Raw genomic sequence first — 26,920 nt, 5'->3', positions numbered from 1 at the left:
GTACTCTTATAATATACAACCCAAACTACATTGTATTAATTAACCCAACAAAGAATGGATTTAGATGTAAACACCACAGCACTTACAGTCCCACTGACAGAGTGAGACCTCCACCAAGACTACATACAACATTAAAATACACTCTGAATTGTTATTTCATCACACATTTCTAAATGTTCAAAAATGTTACTGCTAAAATTCTTTGTAGTGACTTTGAATACACAGATGTAATGTATTACTGTGTATTTTCAATGCTTATAATGCTACTTTGTAGTTCCCCCAAATCACACACCAACATTTTTTTCCCTCCCTGGTCGTATGACACCATGGAGACTATTTATTTTTGAAGTATTGCCTTTTATAAAGTGTTACAGCACATTAGAGTTATGACAGAGCATACGGAGAAAAAGAGGGGGGGGCGGGGATAACATGTCTCGAGTGAATCAAGCCAAGCAAATCGTAAAATCGTGGTCCGTGTCGTCCACCCAGAGGCTCGTGAGATTTATCAATCCAACTATTATCCAACTGCAAGAGCCAACCGCTTCTATCATCACACATATGTCATTCCAGAAACAGTGACATTTTTATGGATAATTCACAAACAATACTGTTAAACGTTTTCATGGGGACTTTTTCTCTCATAGAAAGTTTTTCCAATTTGAACAGTTCACAAAGAGGTCTGTTGAGTATCCAGAGTCACAGGGAAAGGTTTTTGGACAGGCAAGTTCTTTTGTTAAATCGCCAAAGTAATTTAACAAACAACAATATAGTATTTTGGTACAGCAAACAATACGCTTTTTTTTTTGTAATTTCGGTGAACTAGAGACGGTCGGTCCACTATTAATTATGTTAATCCTTCTAGGCAAGGCACGTTTATTTATATAGCACCTTTGAACACAAGGCAATTCAAACATTAAAAAGCAAATATAATTAAACATGAGGGTGCGTTCACACCTGCCTTGTATAGTCCGGTTGAATCGAACCCTGGTGCGTTTAGCCGCTTAGTGCGGTTCATCGCTGGTGTGAAAGCAGTCCGCACCAAAACATAGGAAGCGTAGTATTTACGTGTCACAAGAACGCGGATATCTTCAAAATCTTTAGCGAACGAGTCTTTCAAGACATCCGCGGTTGTTTAGTTAAAGAGTAAAGCAGAATGAAGTGTTGAACAGTGTCGTGTAAAGTAACAATTCTCCGTCAGCTACATAAAAGTAAGAACACCTGTCGTCGGTGAAACACCCTCCTTACGGCCCGTCCACACAGCGGCGTGCGTTGACGCTTCCCCATTCACTTTGAATGGGGTGACTTCACTTTTAGCCGAAATGCATCGTGGGAAGTGACGTGGAGCGTAGCTGGCGTGTCTCGCAGCAAAAGTTGAGCAATGTTCAACAGCCAATCGAATCATATGCCATTACAAGCTCTAGCCAATCAAACCGCTGCTTGTGTGTCAGGGGCGGGAGATTCATGTGATTGGTTGTTGGTCGAGCTTCAGACACGCCCGCCGGCAAGCGTCAACGCACGCCGCTGTGTGGACGGGCCGTTACTGCGAACGTCTCTCATTATATGTGTTATAATGTTTTTTAACGGACGTTGTCTGATGATATAATCATATGCGCGTGCCGCTAGTGTCTGTTGATCTCCAGACTAACAGCAGCATGAGAATAACATGCCGAAAGTGCCGATGCTCCATGGCGGAGGCTCCGGGAGAAATTGCCGGGATTTGCGTTTTTACCCCCTTAATGTCTGACCAATGGTTGAACTTCATTTCCGTGCACATGACTTGTGTTTAAAGTTTATAGCCCGTTTGAGTTTTGCCCGTGTGAAACCGAACCTTCTGAAAAATGAAACAATGCAGGGCCGTATTCATGGAGTCAACATTGGGGGGGACCAAAAATTCAATACAAATTTGAATACTAATTTCCTGCCATTCTAAAGGAAAATACATAAAAAATCACTAACACATTGGATACTTTAAAACCTGTTAAACCCCATGCCCCTGCCTGTGGGGCCAAAACACAACAATAGTCATGAAACTGTGTCTCAGGCATGGGTGTAGGAAGCATCCTCAATGTGGGTGGGACAATTTGACGGGGGGTGTGGGCGGGCGGGGGACCTAACCTCCTCTAGGGGGGTCCGGGGGCATGCTCCCCGGGAAGATTTGTTTTTAAATGTTGAAGTTAAAAGCATCAATCTGCTGCACGTTGAGAGCAACATTAGGGACTAAATCTATGGATACATCTCAACAACACCCATGTGAAACAGAACTGAACAGATTTACTTTTTCGTTATGCATATTTTACAAATCACTCCCTTTTTAAACTGTAGTATGAGTTGGAATGATTTTATACCTGTTATTCTGTTATTCTCTTATTTTGTATAACTATAATGATCATATAAAGGTGTGCCTTGGAAATACTTGTTTTGCATCAATCTTGATACAGGGTATTTATATGTTATAGTTTGGATTCCTAAAGCTTTTAGTCTACTATCCCATCATTCAAGGGTGGTTTTCACAATAAGTAATGGTTTATTTTTTGCACGGACACAATCATTTACATTGTTTTACTATGTTCAATCTGAATTTACTTTAAAAAACATCTATATTGATTCTGACTTTTTCTACATCCAACTCACAGGTTCATCATTGCTTTGAGAAAAAAGATTATTAATTTACCCCATTTAGAATTGAAGATATAGTCATTTGTTCTGGGAATGTCATTTTCGAGCCTGAGACCTGAAAAACAGGTCAAAATGTTTTACCATAATGTCTAATTGTGCATTGTATTACATCGCCCTATTTTATCTAGTTTAGCTTTTCTTGTTGTGTTGTTTGTAATGGCAGAGATTAGGGATGAATAAAGTACAACTATAACCATAATCACATTAAAGCATTTCAATCCATAGAAAGGTCTGTGCCACGCAATTTCAGTAGAAACAGGAACACTTAATTGCCCTTTTGTTTTACAGCCATGACTCGCACTAGCTGCTTGCCGCTCATTCAAAATCAAAAAGACCCCCAACTTCCTCCCAGACACCTGCCCAAAAAGCCCAACCCTCAAGTAAAGGACCCAAAAGCCTTTTTGCGCTTATCGTTGGCACTGATAAAAGACTGGCATATTCCTTCAAGGTCCAGTCTGTCCAGTTTCTTCTGGTGCACATGACATATGGCCACATTATTCAGCCTCGTTCGACTCATCGATGATCTAAGCCATGTCTTAAGCCTCCTCAGGGCACTAAAACTCCACTCAGCCTCTGCAAAAGAGGCAGGGACGACCAACAGAAGCCTTACTAAAGCTTCCACCTGACCGAAGAGACCTCTCACCTCTGGCACCATTTCCCGAATAATGCTAGCAACATCTGAGCTTGTTTCATAGGTGTAATTAGCCCCAAACATGGCCAGCTGCACCTGCAGTAGTCTTGAATTCAATTCAGGATACTCTTCTACCACCTTGTCCATGTCTCCGTGTAGCAGCACATTTTCAAGCTGCTGCAGCTTGTGGAATCCAGCTTGTTCAAATCTCTCTATGAATTGAGTATTCACTGTGTCCAAGGCATTGTAGAATTGGACTCTGTACAAGGACTGGGCATCGGGATGGATATGGGCTGAAGCCTGACCGGTGTAACGCTTTGTAGGTTTGCGGACATGAGGGATCTGAATTGGTTGTAGGTCCAACTTTGTTGCCACAGCAGTTGCTTTTGAGAACAATACATCAAAATGCTCCTCCTTTCGTTTGACCTGCATGCTTGTTTTGACATGCCTGAAACGGTCTGTTTCCTAAGCTGCAGGGAGGTGTTCAGGCACTCCAAATCCCCCATCAGGTCTTACATTACATTACATTACATTGCATTTAGCTGACGCCTTTATCCAAAGCGACTTACAATAAGTACATTCGACCAGGAAGACACAACCTTGAAGAAAACAGAATCATAAAGTACATCAGGTTTCATAGAGCCAAGTATTTCAAGTGCTACTCAACTGGCTATAGATAAGCCAGTCCTTTATTAAGTGCTCTGTTAGCAGTTCTTAGTTAGTAATTCTATCGCTCGAAGTGGAGTCGAAAGAGATGAGTTTTCAGTCTGCGCCGGAAGGTGTGTAAGCTTTCTGCCGTCCTGATGTCAATGGGGAGCTCATTCCACCATTTTGGAGCCTTCAGCCATTAAAAGGCCGAGCACAGTGTTCCCTTTAAGAAATGTTCCATGAAGACCATTGGCCTTGGCTGAAGTTTCAGGTAAGCTGCATGATGCCATTTCTTCAAGGGCCATTAGCACTGACTCATACTGCTTGAGAACTGAGCCGGTGGCAGGGGTACGTACAGTCCACCTGGTGGGACAGAGAGGCTTCAATGAGGTGAAAGTTGAACCATGCTCTGATTTTGCGATATTCTGAAAAATCAACTTGAACTTGCCAGATTGATTAAAGAAGCCCCCCAATGCATGGACCAGACCCATTGCATCTCTTACTAGTGGCTGCCTGTGGAGCACAGGCAGCCTGCGTAATTAATTTCACGCAGTGGGGACCACAGTGACAATACACAGCCAGCGGTTGTTCTTTCCTTAAAATGGCTTGTACTCCCTGCAATCGTCCAGCCACCATCATAAGTTTGTCCTCGGAGTTGAGACAGAAGAAGCTGTAGGCGCGTCATCACATCACATGCCATCTTGGCTATATTATTCCCTGTTGTTGATGACACTTGGTAGATTCCCAGGAATTCTTCCTTTGGTTGTAGATCTGCATCTACATGTACAGAGCGCACACATATTGACTCCTGCTCAACTCCTGATATATCTTGGGTGCCATCAATGATAATTGCGAACTGGACCACTGGCATTGATGTTATTTCCAACACAATTTCTTTGATGATTGTATTGGCCATCACCTTCAACAGTTCGTTCTGCAATTCCGGACTGGTGAAATCGAGGGGACCTTTTAGCCAGGAGGTCAGCTCTGCATCGCCCGTTGCCTTGTACTTTAGAAGCTGGCTTAAATTCCCACTCTCCTTCTGATCGCCTCGAAAAGCCAGACCTTGCCGCGCCAAGTACCTCACACCCTCAACAATCTTCTTCAGATTTCTTCTTGCTTGTTGCTGCCGTCTTTCAAGCTCACGTGAAAGTTGCACATTAACAGGCTCTGGCTCCTGAATCCTAGTCATCACAGCTAATTTGTGACACTGCTGTGTTTATGCACACTACATTTCTCCAGTGCCTTCTTCCAATTGTTAAAACCAGTCTTGACAAATGCTGAATCTTCATTTCATTTCATTTCAAACCTTTATTTAACCAGATTGGTCCCATTGAGATCATAGATCTCTTTTTCAAGGGAGACCTGCAATCTGCTTTTGACGCAAGCTTAGACTTTTGTGCTGCAAAGTATTTAGCACAATAGAAACAGAGGGCCCCTTTTACAGAGGGGCTGTAATGGAGCCATGGATGATCTTCAAACCACTTCTCCTGAAAGTAGAGTATTCTATTTGATAGGGTTTGACTGGGTATGACTTTCACATTTGGATGATTTGGGCAAAGTCCAAGCTCCTCCCCTTCCTGTCCTGTACCTTCATTTTCGCCTGCCTGGCTGCTCTCTCTCTCATTGTCAAACTCACTCTCCCTACTTGATGGTATTATCTGAAATACATATGAGGATGATCTCATCTTAAATTAACATTAACATTAGACTGCTATGTTGTCATTATTCCGTCTTAACCATCAATATAGCTCCTTTCTGACTTACCTCCATGTCACCAGCGCACACTCTCCCTGTCTGGTCGCCATGCTCACATTCTCTCTCTCCCTCTCTCTCTTTACTCTGAACACACCAGAGTGAACATGGAAGAAATATTATCAGTAAACAAGCTATCTGACTGGTAACAATACTCACTTTCTCACTGCTCTTAACTTACTTTTTTTCTTTTCTGAGGCTGCCCAAAAAACTGTCTAATGTCACTGCCACCCTTCCTCTTGCTTACAGCTTGACCTCGGCGATCTGCAGTTGCTGATGTGATGAATACGGGTCAGCAGCGCTGGATATAAGATAATTAAATATGTTTATTAGCAATTCTGAGCGTTCTAAAGCTAGCACAAGCTATGATGCACACTTCTGACGATAATTGTAGAGTATTTATTATTTAATTAATTCTGGCACCTTTGGTATTCCATAGGTGTCACACATCACAGTTTTAAATCTTTCCACACCCTACAAATTACAAAATAAAATAGAAATAGTCCACATGAATAAATATCTATTGGATTACATCCAAAACGACACCGTCATTTTCCACATAGCTTACACTAGCCCGCCAAACCCTGGCTAACAACTGAAAGCAGCTAGCCCACAGCTAGTTAGCTACTATTCCTGAAAAGTTCGGTTTTAACATCAGAACTACAAGTTAATTACACAAAGAAGCTAAACCGGAGGGTTCATTAACATTACTATTACGAAATACAATAATATAGATTACTTTAGGGCTCACTAGAAAAGATACCAGAACTGATGGAGGGCAAATTAAAACATGACTGACCTGCTTGGAGCATCAAGCTAACTGAAGGTGGACTCAGACGTGCAACAGCTAAATACACCCCCGGGTACAAAATAAGGAACCAATTTACATATGAAAAGAAATATAATTTTGGTGAAGTTCACAATAACAGAAAATATAGATTTTCAAGTATACAAATAACCAAAATAAAGAACTCATAGAATAGCAATCTTATTTTAATTACAAAATCAAAAAATCAAAACGTTTTTTTTTTTGCTATTTATTGGGGGGGGGGGGGGGCATTTTGAGTGTATCTGAATATTGGGGGGGATGTGTCCCCCCCCAATGTATATGGTGAATACGGCCCTGAAACAATGTAACAAACTGTCGTCTGGTGCTCACCAGAGAGCGGATTAATAGGTGTGAATGCACCCTTACACAGGTATATGCATTTCATTTAATTTCAAACCTTTATTTATACAGATGAATCCCATTGGGATCATTGATCTCTTTTTCAAGGGAGACCTGCTCAAGTAGTTCCACATGAAACATAAAAACATAAACAGAACAACAAAAGGACATACAAGATGCAAGATGTGAATAGTTCAATTAAAAGCAGCGGCAAAAGCAAAGTCTTCAGCCTGGATTTAAAAGTAGTCAGAGCTTCTACTGTCATGCCCTCCTCTCTTGTTACGAGTGCAGGTAGATAACCACTAGATGGCAGCAATTAGCCGTGCAGCCGTCACTAAAGCAAACATGTGTGTTCACAACCTGCTGAGAACTTAATGACAAGAGAGTAAATCAAAGACAGAGGAAATGCGATGCAGATGGGCCCACATTTGCACCGTATGACTCCATCACGCGACTCTTGTGTGAGACAGACACATCGTAGCAGTGGCGAGCCGTGAGTTTTATACCTAGGCCCACATTGAAAATGACTTAGGCCTACCTTTGATGATAAATCACTGAAACACAAAGTCCATCCTCCTGTCCTTTTGGATGAAGCACTTGCGGGTCATTCAGCTGATCCTTTGCCACTCCAGTTTATCATTGTAACTGAATCTTGAAAATGACTCGGTTAATAATTTCGCAACGATGTCATCACTATCACTGAAGTGAGCCATCATGAACGAACTTATGCTAATTATAAATCTATCGATCATAAATCTATCGATCATAAATCTATCGTTTAGATTTATGATTCGAAAATAATAAAAGTAGGGTAGACATGTGGATATTATCCGGCTGAACAAAACGTGCATTTATCTAACAGGTTCGTTTTCCACAGACCTTATTTCGAGCTATTTTCCAAAATCCTATGGAGAAATCCCATTGCTCTTTTGTCGAGGCAATCCGAGCGAAACTTACTTCCGGGTTTTAGGACGCGTCACTGCACCCATAGATATATATAAACACTAGATGGCTCATGGGAGATTTTCCAGCGTAGCTGACCGGCCGCCATTTTGCCACAGTCAACAGTTACTCTGATTCGCGTTATGGTAGCTGTTGTAAGGTGAGTGATCTGCACAAAAATACTCTTAACTCTCTGAAATCTTGACTGATTTACTAACGGTTTGGTTTATTAGAAACATTATTAGCATGGCTATGATACAGGATGCTTGGACATGTTGAAATTGCAGATTTTCTTTGTGTATGTGGTTGTATTTATTAGCTGGCTAATAACAAGAGGCTGTGAGTGAGACCTAGTATTACAAATTTGACCCAGCAACTTTACACCAGGGTTGCCAACTTTGGGCACCTGGCTGGAGTGAGATTGTGATATCATGGGTTTAAATACACATATGCGCACGAAATGACTGCTATCGTGTCAGCAGCGGGACCTTAGCATATATATAGGATATATATACATTATATGCAAATACACAATATTGGACACAGACTATAAAGGACACACAGTTTCATTCACTAATGAAAGTCAAACACATGTTTGTTTCCACTGTTTTATTGTGTGCCTGTTGCGATAAGCAATTAGTTCAATCATCGTACACTCACAGAAATGAATCATGGTAGAGTTTATTTTTAAGCATTTACATCTATTTGATTTTATTTAAATACTCATATTTTTTTAATTTATGTATTGAAATTAATTATAATCTGTTATAATTCCTGTCAATTCTAAAATATATTGAATGTAATTATTTAGAGGTTAAACAATAGCAGGATCGATAAATAAAAATGAACTGTAAATTGCCACATGAGGATGTGACTAGCAGTTTGAAAGGATGTACTTGAATTATTATTATATATTATCATGATGTCAGGGGTCTAAAATGGTCATACAACGGTGCCGACAATATTATCGTTTATCGCAATAATTTCTGGGAAAATGTATCCAACAAAATGAATTATCGCGAGAGGCTTATACATGAAACACACACAAAAACAAATCTACAGACTTACTCCAAACTGCCAAACATATTAATTAACACACTCTCACTCTCATATACTCTTTGACTCTATGTTGGCCTAGTAGAACAATAAGCAGCAGACTTTTACTTTTTATCGTTTCTACTGGATCTTAGATCTGCGCATGCGCAATACGGGTCGGCAGTTGCGGCTCCAGAGTATTTTTGTTGGGTAATCTATGGTGGGGCTCAAGTCAGTATTTGCAATGTGATTACATACACACTCCCCTTGACAGTGAAACGCCACGCGTGAGGTTTAGATTATTTCCCTGTCTCAATCCAAATTGAACTGTATCAAATAAAAAGGCACATTTGTCTTGTAGTAAATAAAAAGGGCGACCTGGAGCCAATCCTGCAATTTCCCCACAAGTGAAAGAGTGACATGGTGAAAACCCAACCCCTGCAGGGGGTCTGGGGGGATTCAGCTTCGACTGAAGCCAGTCCCCAACTCCGGGGACTTCCGGCCGGGGACTTTGGGCGGCAGTATACGCCGTGAAGTGGTTTGCGGCCTGCCAGTAAACCCAAAGCAGAAGAAGAAGAAGTGAGGTCAGCGGCTTCATTTGCCTAATCCTCCCCCAGGGACTTTTTCTGGTGTGAACGCGATCTGTACTTAGTTCATGAGAGCTAAAGAGTTCGCATGAACTAAGTTCGCATGAACCTTTGTGGGAAAAGTACCGCAGTGTGAACGCGGCTATAGTGATGCGTATAACAAGGCATTTCTCTTGTTTGAAGTGAGACCTGAATGTTAGACTGACTGTTCAGAGCAGCAGCTTCAGCATGTGGCTGTGTCTCTGGTTGTCGGACCTTGATGTGCAATGACTAGAAAAGATTTAGTGTTGTCTGCTGGTTGGAGTGTTTAATATGGATACATGGAATGAGAGGAAGAACAAAACACAACATTACAAGTCTATAATAGTGCACATTTGACTGAGCCTCGTGTCATCTCTGGTGACGGAGAATACCTTTGACGTGGAAACTCGTAATTGTTTTAGTCTTTGACTGCAATGCTCCATTCACTGATAAACATCATTACTAAAGCTGGGTTTTAAAAGCCATTTTATTATTATTGCAGGGATATTTTTGGTGAACAGGTAAACTTAATAAATCCTCAATTTGGTTAAAGGGCCAAATAAGGCTGAGATAATTATTGTTGTTGTTTCGTCCAGGGTTTAAATTGAGTTTTGGTGAGGGGTGTTCTTCCAACCCACATCCCACATTTAATCTTCTTCTTAATCTTTAACTGCTTTTCTGTCTATTGAAGCTGATATCAAAGTGTTTTTTATGATGTGGGAGGAAATGGTCTGAACAATTATTTGTTTACACTCCTTTTAAACCAAGCATTTTTTGGACTATGACCATGTTTTTCTTAGAAGATGCCACATTTGTTACACACGTGTCCTCACAGTGCCATGTCAAATGTCAAATGTCAATACTAACTCTCCCACCACTTCCACATTTAAAAGGGGAGGTAAAAAACTATTGAGAATGTGTCTATTTGAAGTGTCAGATACTTCAAATAGACACATTTTACAAGCCCTTTAGGCACTGGTCGGTCCCATGTGGAATCTGTTAAGAGGGGACTGACCTTTGCATTTAAAAACAGCCAAATGGTCACGTAATATACCGTTTAAAATATACACAGAGGCGTGTTGCCTCTGCGTGTGGCGTAGTGGGTTGTCCGTAGGTGTTTGGATCAGGGGGTCACAGGTTCAAACCCCACTGCAGTCAGCATGTCGTTGTGTCCCTCAGACACCTCACCCCAAATTGCTCCTGTGGGGATTGCCGTCAGTATTGAGTATGTTAGATTTGGATAAAAGCGACTAACAAGTAATGTAAAATATATATACAGAAGTCAGAAAGTGTGCCGTATTGATTATGGAATGCATAGTAATGTTAGGTTGATGTTTTATCTACATATGAGATGAGTCACCCGTCACCCGTCGCTTGTTTGAAGAAGGAGATGACCTCAGTATTTGAAGATAGCCCCTGACCTCACATATATCAGGTAGCAGGATCACTCTGTCTTATTATTCATCCGTTTGCTCACATCCCTCATTAACAGCTCTCACATTCCTCCAAAGGATGTCAAATTCATTCCTGAACACCCTGCACAGATCAGGGTGCCATGCTTCACAGAGACATTGCCAATTTCAAGCCAGATGTGACTAAATCGGGTCTCAAAGCAAAGTTTACTCTGTTTTTGTTGTTTCAGCTTTAAGGTTATGTGTATGGTTACATTTGGTGTACTACTTGTCTTTAGCATCCTTATTCAATGCTAAAATGTTTCTTACAAATACTTATTTTGTATTATCCTTATATATTTCTTTTTTTGCATACTTTGCAATTTCTAACTTATTCTTTTAGATTGTTTTTGTTCGCACCACCAGATACCAAAGCAAATTCCTTTTATGTGTAAACATAATACACTTGATTCTGATTCTGATGCAGGTTTTAATAGTAGCAATTAGGGCCGGGACTTTAACGCGTTAATTAAGATTAATTAATTACACACAAATTAACGCGTTAAAAAAATTAACGCATTTTAAATCGCACTTATTTTTGCACAGCGGAACGTTTCTCACTGGATGAGTTTCAGGCGTACCGATTATACTGGAGCACCAACTAACGTTCACGACTTCAGCATGGGACTTCAAACAACAACAAACCACGGTGATCAATAGTCAAACATGAACGAACAAGCTGATGAGACCGCTTTGGTCGGCCCCGTGGATGGGACATTTTGTTTTAAAAAACGGACGGATGGAAGCGTCGATAAGAGCACGGTTGTGTGCAAATTATGCAAAAAAGAATGTGCATATCACCGCAGCACATCAAGCCTAAAGTATCACCTAAATGCAAAGCATGTAGCAGCTAGCGTGGACGTTAGCCCGACTCCGAGTGCAAGGAACCACACCCTGATCCACCCCACACCCTGACCCAACCCACACTCAGCCAGATGACTGGTTTCAGGGCCAGGATGAGTCAGTCCACGTCTGAGAGAATAACCAGCTCCCTGGCTCACTGGACTGCACTCGACTGTCGACCACCTGGAGTCAAATCCATGTGAGAATGGCTTCTCACTGTTCTCAGGTCAAATATGTATATTTGATTAAAAATGCGATTGATTTCGATTAATTAATTACAAAGCCTCTAATTAATTAGATACATTTTTTTAATCGAGTCCCGGCTCTAGTAGCAATATATGTGTGTTTAATGATACAGAAATATAAACTACATTTGCAAATACTTGAATAACTTTAAACAAACATTTCTAACACAAATACAATACAGCTTTCAAACCTTTATGTATGCAGGTGAATCCCATTGAGACCATTGATCTCTTTTTTAATAAACACAGCATGCGACCTCAGGCAGTAGCCACTTGCAATTCTCCGTGAGATCAGGGAGCAGATGTAGGACGGAAGTTTCCCTAACATGGCTTTATATATAAAAATGTAGCAGTGATTGAGCCGCCGTACAGTTAGTGAAGGCAAACCAGCCCTTGTATACACACTCTTAGAAGGGATGTGTCAAAAATGCAACCCGATATCACGGCAAGACGTGAACATGTGACGATTTACCACGCTGGGAGACGTGAAGATGTCACGATTTCATCTTCAAACGTGACAGTTACACGGTATTGTTAACCAGTGGAGAAATAACCGGAAATGCCAAGCAAATGCTACCCCGACGGTCGGTTGTTATTGTCAATATTAATATAATAATGATTTATTTTTTAATAGTCACACTCGATTACGCCAATGTTCTTGTTGCCCCAGCTGGTCGACTCCTCTTTTAGCAGAAACAAAGGCTACATTAATATATTAAATCGATGTTAATCCATGCGTGTAGATCTGGTGTGGATGTAGCCTTTGTTTCTGCTAAAAGAGGTGTCGACCAGCTGGGGCAACAAGAACATTGGCGTAATCGAGTGTGACTATTACAAAATAAATCATTATTATATTAATATTGACAATAGCCGCGTTCACACTGCGGTACTTTTCCCACAAAGGTTCATGCGAACTTAGTTCATGATCGCGTTCACACCAAAAAGAGCCGGTACTAAAAGTAGTTCATGCGAACCACTCGAAAGTCCCTGCTCGAGAGCAGGGACTTTCGAGCGGCGCTTTTTTGAGAAAAGAGCTATATTCCTGATTGGCTGGGCGGATTGCAAACCACGCCCCGTAAAACTCCCAAAAAGTTTTGTGAAGCCGCCATTTTATTATCCTCGCATTAGCATTATTAGCATTAGCATTAGCCCAGCGCAGAAACGCAGAGAGAATAACTTATGGCAACACAAAATAAAACATGTGAGCGGTGGAGATGAGGAGGTGTCGGCGTTCTGGCGATTTACTCGGAAGGCTTCAGTAGAAGCTGCTGGGACTCCCAGCAGCTTCGACTGAAGCCTTCCCCAACTCCGGGGACTTCCGGCCGGGGACTTCGGGCGGCAGTATACGCCGTGAAGTGGGTTGCGGCCTGCCAGTAAACCCAAAGCAGAAGAAGAAGAAGTGACGTCAGCGGCTTCATTTGCCTAATCCTCCCCCAGGGACTTATTCTGGTGTGAACGCGATCTGTACTTAGTTCATGAGAACTAAAGAGTTCGCATGAACTAAGTTCTCATGAACCTTTGTGGGAAAAGTACCGCAGTGTGAATGCGGCTTATAACAACCGACCGTCGGGGTAGCATTTGGTTGGCATTTCCGGTTATTTCTCCACTGGTTAACAATACCGTGTAACTGTCACGTTTGAAGATGAAATCGTGACATCTTCACGTCTCCCAGCATGGTAAATCGTCACATGTTCACGTCTTGCCGTGATATCGGGTTAGATACGCAGCATCTAACTTGACCAGGCAATTGGCAGGTGCATTCATATAGACCAGATCCCCAGAGTCCAGCACAGGTCAAAGGTCACAGAGCCTTGTCCTGGCCTCAAGCGAGAAACGGGACTTGTTCCTGTAGAAGAACCCTAGCCTAACCCTCAGTTCTTTAAGCAGGTTATTGACATGAAGTTTAGAAGAGAGACAATCATCAAGCCAGATACCAAGGTATTTGTAACAGGCAACAACTTCAAGTTTTATTCCTTGCGTAGTTACAATATCTACAACAGGCTCTGGTGTCTTTTTAGCTTTTGAAAAGAGCATTACCTTGGTTTTCTTAACATAAAGAGAAGAGCACGCTCGTGAACTGTCAACGGGGGGATTAGCGCCGGTGTTATGCCGTGTTGTGCATGCCCTCTGCACCTCGCAGCAGCGCGCCACAGCGTAAAGCATAAACTCAATTTCAATGATTTGTACGGTATAGTTAGGTCTGAAGCCTCGCCGCGGGGACACTTTGGCCTGTTCTGAGTTTGTTCTAGTCCGTCAAAATGATGGACTGCTTTCAGATCTTTCCGCCATAGACGGAATATATTCGTTTAACGCGACCTCTGGCCAATACTGACCAGCCTCTACTCTTTTATGCTTTATTTATATAGCACTTTAAACCTCCAGACCAAAATGCTGTACAGGCAAATAAACACAACAAAACATACAAAAAGTAACACAGCTCAGTGTTAAAACAAGTACAACAATAGACAATTTAAAAGCAATAAAAGCTCCAGAAAAGCAACGGCCCCTTTGATGTCAAGTTGACATATTTTGAATGTTAAGTTTATTGAGTCAACATTTACATTTAATGTATATATTGTTTCCACTTGTATTGACTGAAATTAAGAGCACTAGTCACTATTGCAGGTTTGAATCCTGCATGCGGTCCTTTTCCTTCTCCTCAATCTCTGCTTTTTCAAACCTTTAAAAAAATAGAAAAGTAAGCATGAATCAACTGATACATGTCAATGTTGTTATGTAATCTAGATGTTGAGGTAGGAAACTCATGAAATGTATTTGGTCGCTCAAAAGTACAAATGAAAAAAGTAGACATCTTGTTACGGGTGAGCGAAGCAAGCAGGACCCAAATGCAGATAACACTGAAAATACCTTTATGCCAAGGATACATGGATAAGCAGAACACTCCCCTGTGAACACAGACACCGACAAACGACGAACCAACAATGACAGACAGAAAACACAGAACTTAAATGCACACAGGACTAATCAAGGAAACAAGAGACCGGTGAGGAGGGAGGAGAACACACAGGGGCACCAGGTGGACACAACCAGGAAAACAGGGAGGAGGGAACACACACACATCTAAACAAGACAAAACACAACGCAGACAGATCGAGACACATCTAGCCTTTTTTAGAAATGATGGGCATTCCTTTCCAAAAGTAAATGTAATAATCTGTATACACGTTTATTTTGACACCTTCCCTGACAGCCTGGCTTCTCTCTCATACATTATGGGTGTGCCGCTATCATGTACATATGCATGCTTAATTAATGCATGCTTAATATCATGATCTTATTTGTATATCACATTTGCTTTTCGTATTAAAACGTATGTTTGTGTGGTCAGAGGAAAGCCATAACATATTTACGTGACATACCTAAAGACCAGAGGACCAACCTTTAAATGCATGTCCTCCCATGATCTATGCTGTGCTTGATCTCAGCAAAAATGATTGAAATGGAAAGAAAAATATTACTTTCCAGACGAAAATGTTGACAATGAGATCTCCAGTTTCAAGGTTCTTTGATATGTTTGAAAGGTTAACGACAGTGCCTCTTAGATACTCAAAGATAAGGGAGTTACACTTTTCATAATTTATGTTATTTAGTCAACACTTTGATGTCAAGTGCCTTATATCACTAATGCACACATTGAACTCATATAACCTCTTGAATGGTTGGCTTTATTAAAAGCACATGCACATTTTACGAGCTGAAGAAAGTGTCATCTCATTGATAGTTGTGGTTGGTTGGATGTGGAAAATAAAATGTGCCTTTTTCTAATTATGCGAAAACATTTTCAGTCCCTTCTCTGGAAAGTCAGAAGTAGGCCTCGTCGCGTAGTCCACCATTTATATAACTGGATACCTCAGACTTTCAAGGTTAAATAGTGTTAAGGTATAATGAAAGACAGCTATTAACAAGAGGCACATCACAAAATTGGGGCAATGGATTTTTGGAGCAGGCATATGATGAGGGGAGGACACTGAGACGGGCTGAGGCTGTCTTGATGAATGGAGAAGTCAGTGGGAAGTGAAATTGAACTGAAAGAAGTTAGTAAAACAGAAATATTGCCAACTTAGGCTGTGACAAAACTGATGTTTCCTTCGACAAAGCACCAGCTTCACCAGTGATAGTAAAAACAACGCGTTAAAGACCACAGAGCTATTCTTCTGCATTTCTTATTCCATCATTCTCGTATTTTTAATGTACAGGTTTTGAATCCAAACTTGGTGCCTCCCAATCAAAGCTTCACATCCTTACATTTCACATTCACACAATAACACAGATGTTGTGCACTTTGAACTTGGCAGTGATTTATGTTGCACTATGACATTTTCCTCCACTCTGTCTTTAGATATACATACACATAAAACATTACATTGGTTATACAAGGTTAAAAGTATGTGTGTGGGAGGACCACTTCGATCTATCTTCATATGATTTGGGAGATGTTGTCCACCTCACCTGCCCTCCACTATCACCCACACCGATGCTCCACTCGTCATCACTCACACTAACTGCGTACGATTAGTATTTATGTTTCTCATCTCAGCCCAACTGAAGCAACAGCTCTGCATCACAGTGATGATAGAAGTATTTCCCCTCAGTTTCAAGGACAGAGGAAAAAATACATCCATTATAAAACCATGCGCTATTTCTCTGCTATGCTTGTCTTCACAAGACTGAGTTATTACTAGAGGTGAGGTTTATTGCCTCATAAGTTCAGTTATAAGTTGGAAAAATCAATCCAATGTAGGTAAATTATTCTTGATACTTGAAAATGCTGTAAGAAAAAATCACAGCTCTCCATATAGGGTTTCATTTATTGTGTTGACAGCTCATTCCTTAAAACAGAAGCCTCAGATTGCTTATCCAGTTGAGCCCCATGCCAATGCCCCCATTACAACGTTTAGCTAAACGAAACACAAGGGTAATATCAAGCCTCAGAATTAGCCCTAAGCTAAACAATGCTAACGCACTTAGCACAGAACTCAAGGGAGAAATACTTTATTACTTATCAGATCTGCACAATCAAGATATCAGATTAAAGCTGAGATTCCACAGATTCTAGAGGTATCACTGTGCGACCAAAACTCAGGGCAGCGAAGGCAAACCCAGACAACACACCACGTAGCTTTACGGGACCAAAACGGCAAATATGTCTTTATATATATGTTTTCTGATCAAAAGTTGTGTTCAATGGCATTAAAACACATACACACGCTGCTGAAGATGAATCCAATGTCCCTCTGAAATGATTACTGATAATACATCATCATATTTATGGCTTTATAAGAAGAGGAAATATGAAGGGTCTATTTCAAGGTTGTTATGTAAATGTGTTATTGGGCTTTTTTCTTATCAACTTCGATTTGTTAGAACATGTTTTCAACTTGAATTGATTGGGGAAAGTGGGCTTATTAACACAATGAATACTGTGTAATATATTTGAACATATATATTCAAGAAGTACAATATAAGACAAGCAGATGTTTATTATACTTAAGTCATTAAGGTCCGCGGTCCGTAGTTTGGACACCCCTGATTTTATGGTATGTTTATGTCGTCAGAAAGTCTAGGACTTGGTGTCGAATGAAACGGGGTTAGATGACATAACACTGTTGAATGAATGCCTTGTTTACCTTGGCTTTGCTTCTCTTCCAGGTCAAAGACGGTGATGAACAGCCTCAGATGACAGTGGACATTGGGGATCCACACACAGAGTCCCTGGAGGATGCCGTGGACAAAGGTTCAGATCTGGTTTACTCCCTCAACGACAGGCCACCCTGGTACCTCTGCATATTGCTCGGTTTCCAGGTCAGTTCATCTCATCACTTGTTCATCTCATCTGGTTAGGGACTTTTTAAATCTCTTTAATTCTTTTGGTCTCACTCGGTCCGTGGCTGGCCCAACACACGAAAAAGGACACATTTTAGATTTAGTTTTATCGTTCGGACTGTCTGTATCTGTGGATGACATCTGTGCAGCAACACATATCTCAGACCATTTTCCGGTTCTGTTTACAACCTCGATCCCTATCCGCAGGGGTCGAGTCGCGAGCCCCTGCACGTCGTCTGCGTTCGATTAACCCCTTGACTGCCTCACAGTTTTCTGATGTTTTTAATGTTTCTCCGATCTGTACATTAGAGGTGAACTGTGCTTTTAGTGCTGATGAGCTTATCTCCATGTTTGACTCGACATGTACCCTGATACTGGACTCTGTTGCTCCTTTTAGGCTTAGACGCACCAAAGTTCTCTCAGAGCCGTGGCTCAATGACTGTACTCGTGCTCTCAGACGCGCTTGCAGGCGTGCAGAGAGAAAATGGAAAAAGGATAAACTCCATGTCTCCCTAGAAATCCTTCGTGCTTGCCTCTCCAACTACCAGACGGCAGTCAAAGCAGCCAAAACAGAGCACATTTCTCTGTTAATCTCTAAAAACAGCCAGAAACCTCAGGTTCTTTTTAATGTCCTCAACTCGATCATAAATCCATGTGATGCTTCTTTGGTTGTGCCATCGACTACTCTCTGTGATAGGTTTCTTACATTTTTTATTGAAAAAGTATCTGCTCTTAGGCTAGCCCACACTAGTGCTACCCCAGATTCTGCTCCTTTTCTGTGCCCTGCTGTCCTCGACCACTTTGAGCCTGAATCCCTCACTTCTCTCTCGGATGTTGTCAAGCACCTGCGGCCGACAAACTGCACCTCAGACAGCATTCCCTCTCGCCTTCTCAGAGATGTTTTTGATTCAGTTGGAGCAAGTATTTTATTAGTCATACACACCTCTCTTAGCTCAGGTTGCGTCCCAGCTGCCTTCAAACATGCCGTGGTTAAGCCACTGCTAAAAAAGAAAAATCTCGACCCCTCAATTCCCGCAAATTGTAGGCCCATCTCCCAGCTACCTTTTTTATCCAAAGCCCTGGAGCGAGTAGTCTCCACCCAGCTGCAGTCTTTTTTAATCTCACATGGAATCCATGAAAAGTTTCAGTCTGGCTTCAAACCCATGCACAGCACTGAAACAGCCCTTTTAAGAGTTTTTAACGATCTGCTCCTAGCCGCCGACTCAGGTTGCCCAGCTGTCCTGGTGCTATTAGACCTAACAGCTGCCTTCGACACAGTGGACCATAGCATCCTGTTGTCACGGCTTGAACAGTCCGCTGGCATCACAGGCTCTGCCCTTGCATGGTTCAGGTCCTACCTGACAGACCGCAGTTTTTCAGTGCAGCTAGGTGCCTTCTCCTCTGCAAAGGCCCCTCTTACTTGTGTTCCCCAAGGCTCTATCCTGGGCCCCATCCTCTTTTTATTGTATATACTTCCCCTAGGTTCAATCCTCAGAAAACGTAACATTCCCTTCCACTGCTACGCTGACGATGTTCAGATTTATCTGCCTCTCAAAGGAAATGACAAACACTCACTACAGCAGTTGATGGATTGCCTGACAGAAATGAAGTCCTGGCTGAGCAGACATTTTCTTAACCTCAACGAGAGCAAGACTGAGGTCATCTTTTTTGGACCCCAACCTCCAGCCTCTTAAAACAAACATCCTCCCCTCGGTCATGAATCTTGGAGTGACTTTTACTAACACTTTTAAATTCGACAAGCAGGTCAGCAGTGTAGTGAAATCCTGCTTTTTTAAATTAAGAGTATTGGCCAAAACCAAGTCTTTTTTATCTTCCAAAGACCTGGAGAGAGTTATCAACCCCTTTGTGACCTCGAGACTCGATTATTGCAACGCTCTATACGTGGGTATGGACCAGGCCTCAATTAAAGGCCTGCAGCTAGTGCAGAACGCAGCGGCACGTCTCCTCACTGGCCACAAAAAGCGTGACCACATCACCCCACTTCTGGCCTCATTGCACTGGCTTCCAATTTGGTTCCGAATTGATTTTAAAATCCTTTTATTTGTTTTCAAAGCACTAAATGGGCTGGCTCCGGCTTATATAGCTGAACTCCTCCAGCGCTACACCCCAGCCAGAGCGTTAAGGTCTGCTGACCAGCTGCTGCTGGTAGTGCCTAAAACCAGGCTAAAAACCAGAGGGCACCGAGCCTTCGCAGCGGCTGGCCCTAGGCTCTGGAACACTCTGCCCCTCCATGTGAGGTCGGCCCAGACCCTGGGGTTTTAAAATCAAAACTAAAAACTCACTTCTTCACCCTGGCCTTCTAATCATAGCAGAGCACGACTCATGACACTTCCCTGTGTTTGATTTTTATATTTGCTGTTGTAATTCATTGTCTTCTGTTTACATCGGTAGTAATGTGTTATTTATTATCTGCATGTGCAGCACTTTGGCTCGACCGAAAATCGTTTTTAAATGTGCTATAAAAATAAAATTTGATTTGATTTGGTTCAACTATGATAGTATTTGTGTAAGATAGATGGATGGATAGATGGGTAGGTAGGTAGGTAGGTAGGTAGGTAGGTAGGTAGGTAGGTAGGTAGGTAGGTAGGTAGGTGTATCTTGACTCCTTCTCCATCTTGCCTCTTATGAGTTTATAGCCCTATTCACACATGGATAGTATTACCTGGTGACCTCTAGTGATTTGTAATAATTGCAGAGGTCGACTATGATCTTAATCTTGTGAAAATCTGCCATGTCTGTAATTTGTCAAGTAAAAATTCCACAACAAAGTACCTGCGATAGATCTCCAAACACAGAAGTCATGTCTCCTGCAAGGCGGCATTATTTGTGAAATTATTTTTTGCAGCATTAAAGGATTTGGGTAATTTCTCTGTTTTTGTACGGCTTTATGTTTCCTTCATTTTCGAGCCTGAGGCCTGAAAACAGGCTCAGGGCTCAACTGGTTGAGTCCAGTTATCAAGAGAATATATGGAGCAGAGAGAGGTGATTTGTTGAACAGTGAGATGTCCTCTTGACACAGAAATCCTTAAAACAATTGTCAAAAGCTAATCCCTGACAAAGTATCACTTTGTTAAGGTGCTTTGGGCTCCACTATGCTTTTTACATCATCAGCTAGCCTTTCAATTACTTTGCACCACTTGTAGTGTACTTTTGGTTTAACAAGCCAACAGCTGTTTGGTGCATATGGCAACAAGCGTGGTCAAAGTCATCTTACTAAACCATACAGTAAATGTTCTGAAACACAAACAGTGAGCCAAACGAGCTTAAATATCACATGTGTTTATATTCAATTTAAAAACAGTATTCATTTGAATTAAAATGTGTGTTTGTATGACTACTCTGCATTTTGCTTGGTTTCCATGTTAGTTCCTCTCATCACTTGTTGGGTCAGCTATGTCATCTTGTTACAGAAATCCTCAAACCAACTGTGCAATATAAATACCATTACCATTATTACAAAACACTCGCTGCTATATAACATGTGCAATATCATTATTCTTCATTGTTAATAATGTTCTATAATAACACTACTTCATTTACACTAATAAATACTGTTAATATTTACATTAATTATGTGACCGTCTGTAGATATGTAATTGTTATTTTACTGCACTGTTAGTGTACAGTTTTATTATTAATATGCTGCTGTGTTTAATGTATTTTTGTAAATTTGTTGAATAAATGTACTTAATTTGAACTGAGGCCTGCAAAATGCATACACTTTAAAGAGGTGGTCATGAATCAGCCATTTAGATATTTATAGTGTAATAGTTTCAGTTTTTTGTGGGTTAGGGTTAAGGTTAGGTATCTAACCCTAACCCTAACCTGTTACATTGTGTATATATGATTTACTATTTTTCATTACATTTTTAATTGTTAATTCTTGCTTCTGTAACAAAATAACTTCCCAAATTGGGATTAATAAAGCATATCTATCCGAGCGAGCGAGCGAGCGAGCTAGCGAGCGAGCGAGCGAGCGAGCCAGCCAGCGAGCCAGCGAGCCAGCCAGCGAGCGAGCGAGCCAGCGAGCCAGCGAGCGAGCCAGCGAGCCAGCGAGCCAGCCAGCCAGCCAGCCAGCCAGCCAGCCAGCCAGCCAGCGAGCGAGCCAGAGCGAGCGAGCCAGCGACAGCCAGCGAGCGAGCGGAGCGAGCGAGCGAGCGAGGAGCCACCCAGCGAGCGAGCCAGCGAGCGAGGAGCGAGCGAGCGAGCGAGCCAACAGCGAGCGAGCCAGCGAGCCAGCGAGCAGCGAGAGCGAGCGAGCGAGCCAGCGACCGAGCCAGCGAGCGAGCGAGCAGCGAGCCAGCGAGCCACCAGCGAGCGAGCCAGCCAGCGAGCCAGCCAGCGAGCCAGCGAGCCACCCAGCGAGCGAGCCACCCAGCGAGCCAGCGAGCCAGCCAGCGAGCCAGCCAGCCAGCCAGCCAGCGAGCCAGCGAGAGCGAGCGAGCGAGAGCGAGCCAGGCGAGCCAGCCAGCCAGGCCAGCAGCCAGCCAGCGAGCGAGCGAGCGAGCGAGCGAGCGAGCGAGCCAGCGAGCAGCCAGGCGAGCCAGCCAGCCAGCCAGCCAGCCAGCCAGCGAGCCAGCGAGCTAGCGAGCGAGCGAGCGAGCTAGCGAGCGAGCTAGCGAGCGAGCGAGCGAGCGAGGAGCGAGCGAGCCAGCCAGCGAGCGAGCCATCGAGCCAGCGAGCCAGCGAGCCAGCCAGCGAGCCAGCCAGCGAGTCGAGCCAGCCAGCCAGCGAGCGAGCGATCTATCCATCTATCCATCCATCTATCTATCCATCCATCCATCTATCCATCCATCCATCCATCCATCCATCTATCAATCCATCCATCCATCTATCCATCCATCCATCTATCCATCTAACAAAGGAGGGAAAGCAAATTAAGGGTTGTTTCGGTGCGTTTTACTTGACATTGAAATATGTAATGTATCATTTACTATTCAGCGGGCATATGGACTTGCTGTGTGATATACTACCTGATAATGTCAAAGAACGGGCACAAGTTCAAGAGTAGCATGTCATAACCCTTAACCGAAAGATTCAAAACACAAAAATAAAATAAAAAGAAACTTGAGAAGTTAACTGTTGACCCCAAACAGTTTGTCCAGCTGGACCCATCACTAACACAGCTGCAACAGCATGTGTTTCCACTGGGATCATTTTCTCCAATTTCTCATCGTGCATCTTTTTATCACCTCTCTGTTTTTACTTAAATCTCTCCTTTATACTGTTTTTCATCAATATATTACAGGTCTCAGATAAATACATAACATGTCTCTGAGGTGCTTGGCTCCAAACAACAAACAGATCATTGCAGCATTACCCAGAATCCCCTCTGTTTCAGCTCTGTTTCCAAAGTGCTGATTCTGATCAGCTCATTTTCAGACAGGTTTTTATAGAAATGGATCAGGACAAAAAGAGAGAATCTTTGTTCCTGAAACTCTCAGAGTCTCTTTCCACAGAGGGGACACATGTTGATGTAGAAGAGACATGAAGAAGAGGGGACACATGTTGATGTAGAGGAGACATGAAGAAGAGGGGACACATGTTGATGTAGAGGAGACATGAAGAAGAGGGGACACATGTTGATGTAGAGGAGACATGAAGAAGAGGGGACACATGTTGATGTAGAAGAGACATGAAGAAGAGGGGACACATGTTGATGTAGAAGAGACATGAAGAAGAGGAGACACATGTTGATGTAGAAGAGACATGAAGAAGAGGAGACACATGTTGATGTAGAAGAGACATGAAGAAGAGGGGACACATGTTGATGTAGAAGAGACATGAAGAAGAGGAGACACATGTTGATGTAGAAGAGACATGAAGAAGAGGGGACACATGTTGATGTAGAAGAGACATGAAGAAGAGGGGACACATGTCGATGTAGGAGAGACATGAAGAAGAGGGGACACATGTTGATGTAGAAGAGACGTGAAGAAGAGGGGACACATGTTGATGTAGAAGAGACATGAAGAAGAGGGGACACATGCTGAATGATGTAGAAGAGACGTAGAGAAGAGGGGACACATGTTGATGTAGAAGAGACATGAAGAAGAGGGGACACATGTTGATGTAGAAGAGACATGAAGAAGAGGGGACACATGCTGAATGATGTAGAAGAGACATGAAGAAGAGGGGACACATGTCGATGTAGGAGAGACATGAAGAAGAGGGGACACATGTTGATGTAGAAGAGACATGAAGAAGAGGGGACACATGCTGAATGATGTAGAAGAGACATGAAGAAGAGGGGACACATGTTGATGTAGAAGAGACATGAAGAAGAGGGGACACATGTTATACAAATATACATATTTAAACACATATTTTACGTAGTATTTGGGTGTTGTGATGGGTATATTTCACAATAAAGATATTTATAGTGCCAATTAGTGCTGCGTACCGGTACGCCGAACCGGTACTGGACTTGTAAAAAGTTTCGGTTCAAGTCCGGTTAAAACCGGAACGTCGGGAACCGGTACTTGGACTCTCAAAAAAACTAGCACTTACGTATATTCTGGTGTCTGTGGTTATTTAAACATTCCCTGATAAACGTTATTCAGCGTCAATAAATGAGTGCTAATCCCAGTGTGCTCAGTGTACAACATCACATGTCATTTCACCTTCGATTCACGGTTTGAAAACGTAGCATTTCGCCACATGCTAATGCTAACCGGAAGTAAATAATTTTCAGAATAAAAGTGTTAAGTGTGAACTTCCGGTTTTTTCAGAATAAAACTGATTTAAATTAGATAGTGTATTTAATTCAAAATTACGCCATATCAACATTGATTTTAATTTCTGTATGTACATCACTATGTATGTAGTATGTACTGTATAATGTACACATGTAGAGTTGTAGAAAAGACATGGTGTACAGACAGTACAGTACACTCTAACTGTACAGTCACTACAGTGTAGCCTATACTGTATAGTAGGTGTGTAACAGTGTAATGCGTATAGTCTACTCTACACTCTACCTTTCAGCAACGTTTTAGCGATTTAGGCTCAGTCAGCTCAGGGACTGTTTGGTTACTTTAGTTTGGTAAATGAAATACATGTTTGATCTTTGTAGTAGTTCACTGTAGTGCTGTCATAAGTCATTTGTAGACTAAGTGGCAAAAAGTCTTTTTTTTACATTTGTACTTTGCAGAGAAATGTAGACACAAGTTGGAAGGGAGCGCAATAAACCGGATGAGTTTGAATTTGAGTTGATTATGAGTTTATTTTCAATTGATAATTAGCTCACAATAAGTTCACTTTAGTTACTCACACAACTTGACACAAGCCATGGGTTCAGGTCCGGACTTATAAGTCCGGACCTGAACCTGAACCTCTGGACTTGAGTCCGGACCTGAACCTGAATGTGAGTCCAGGTACGCAGCACTAGTGCCAATATATGGATCTAAAAGTGTGTTTGTACATAAACAAAGCAACTGAAACCCATATAGATCACAGCAATTTCAAGTTGAGGGTCTTTTACAAGAGCTGTAAATCCAGAGCTGTCCTGAAACAAAGGCAAAAGACCACATGTGTACATTCTGGGTCACCTCAGAGTAAACTGTTTGACTTTACCACATCATTAAATAGTGTCTTTAAATCTTAATGGTTGTTAAACGACACCTTAATGTTACATGGCATGTCAGCAGAATAATAAAGTTGTCTTCTCCTTGAATTTACTCCGATTAAGGCCTTGATTCTTACGAAAGGAGGTATTTTGAGCGTCTGATCACCCTTTGCCCCTTCGTATCTCACACCCACAATTATTGTAATATTCTCAAGTTAAGGGTAAAGACAGGGCATGCCAACCATAGCAACGGTGCGGCTCATTGTTGGGTTTATGCAACCAATTGGTTTATTCACCAATTATTTATTTTGTATTACAGGTCATTAGATCATTGCTGTATCCGAGTAGGTTTAAACATGTTTGAGATGTTCTTTGGGAGCATGAAAACTAGATATATAATAATAATAATAATGCATTTTATTTATGGGCGCCTTTCAAAGCTCTCAAGGACACCTACAGAGCATAATTAAAGAAGAACGCACAGTAATACAAGACTTAAAAAAAACAGAGACTTAAAAACAACAATCAGTCATATATCATGTTAGATATACTGTATATACAACTGCTGATCTACACATGGAGGCCTCTCTACTCTTCCTCATATGAACTCAAATACATTGACATATAGGTGTTTGTTTGTGGTTAAAGGCACGGACACACCAGGCCGATTATCGGCGTCGGTGGGCGTCAGGCCGACGATGAGGGCCGACGCGTTTGCGGGCGAAAACCCGCCGATTCTACATGTCGAATCGGTAGGCAATCGGCAAAAATAAATCACTCTGATTGGCTGTTCAGCTAACGAATCAGTGCATGAGAAGCAAAACGGAAGTGAGGGACCCAAACAAACGATTAAGAAGGCAAATCTGAGATTTCATTGAACTCCAGCTCTCGACTCAGGTTCGGGAAAGCCCCGTGAGCTTCTCGCTGTAGAGGGAAAATGGAACGCACACGCTATTTGTTGTTTGTTTATATCACGCAGTCTGTTCTTCTTCTCTCGGTTATCACGCAGTCAGTCTTCCGGTTGTTGCCTCTTTTGAATGACGAATACACACTACCGCCGCCTGCTGGTAAGGAGAGTTATTGCCACTCACGCATGCGCAGTTCGTACGTGCTTCTTGGCCGTCGGCTGAAGTCTTTGCGGTGTGTTCCAGTGCGACACATGGCCAAGACGCAGAGACGGGAGGCGACGCAACAGTCGGGTCCGTCTGTGTCAGTTCTTTGGTGTCAGATTAGTGTATATCGTACTGACCGGCCTAAAAAAGGTGGTGGCGTTGCCATTTATGTGAAAAATAAGTTTTGTGTAACTAATATGGTTTCCAAATCTGTTAGTAAACAGCTAGAATTTTTAGCCGTGAATATTGAGGTAACAAAGGGTCAACAGCTCATGGTGGTGGGCTGCTACAGGGCCCCTTCGGCTGTCAAGGACTCTTTATCGTCATTGGCAAAACTGTTATCGCAACTTTCCTACAAGGAAATAGTGCTGCTT

General features: G+C 42.2%; 1 protein-coding gene across 1 annotated transcript in view; it reads left to right on the top strand.

The window, feature by feature from the left end:
- The window catches only part of LOC117448642 (solute carrier family 23 member 2), a 111,482-nt gene that overhangs the window by 7,919 nt on the left and 76,643 nt on the right, over window positions 1-26,920 (top strand). Inside the window, exon 2 of the mRNA XM_034085978.2 lies at window positions 17,673-17,825. Coding sequence (XP_033941869.1) covers window positions 17,673-17,825 — 153 coding nt within the window. The remainder of the gene's footprint in view (window positions 1-17,672; window positions 17,826-26,920) is intronic.

The sequence above is a fragment of the Pseudochaenichthys georgianus genome, chromosome 6 (genome assembly GCF_902827115.2).
Source record: "Pseudochaenichthys georgianus chromosome 6, fPseGeo1.2, whole genome shotgun sequence".
Classification (NCBI taxonomy): Eukaryota; Metazoa; Chordata; class Actinopteri; order Perciformes; family Channichthyidae; genus Pseudochaenichthys; species Pseudochaenichthys georgianus.
This window is presented reverse-complemented; position numbering and strand designations above follow the sequence as displayed.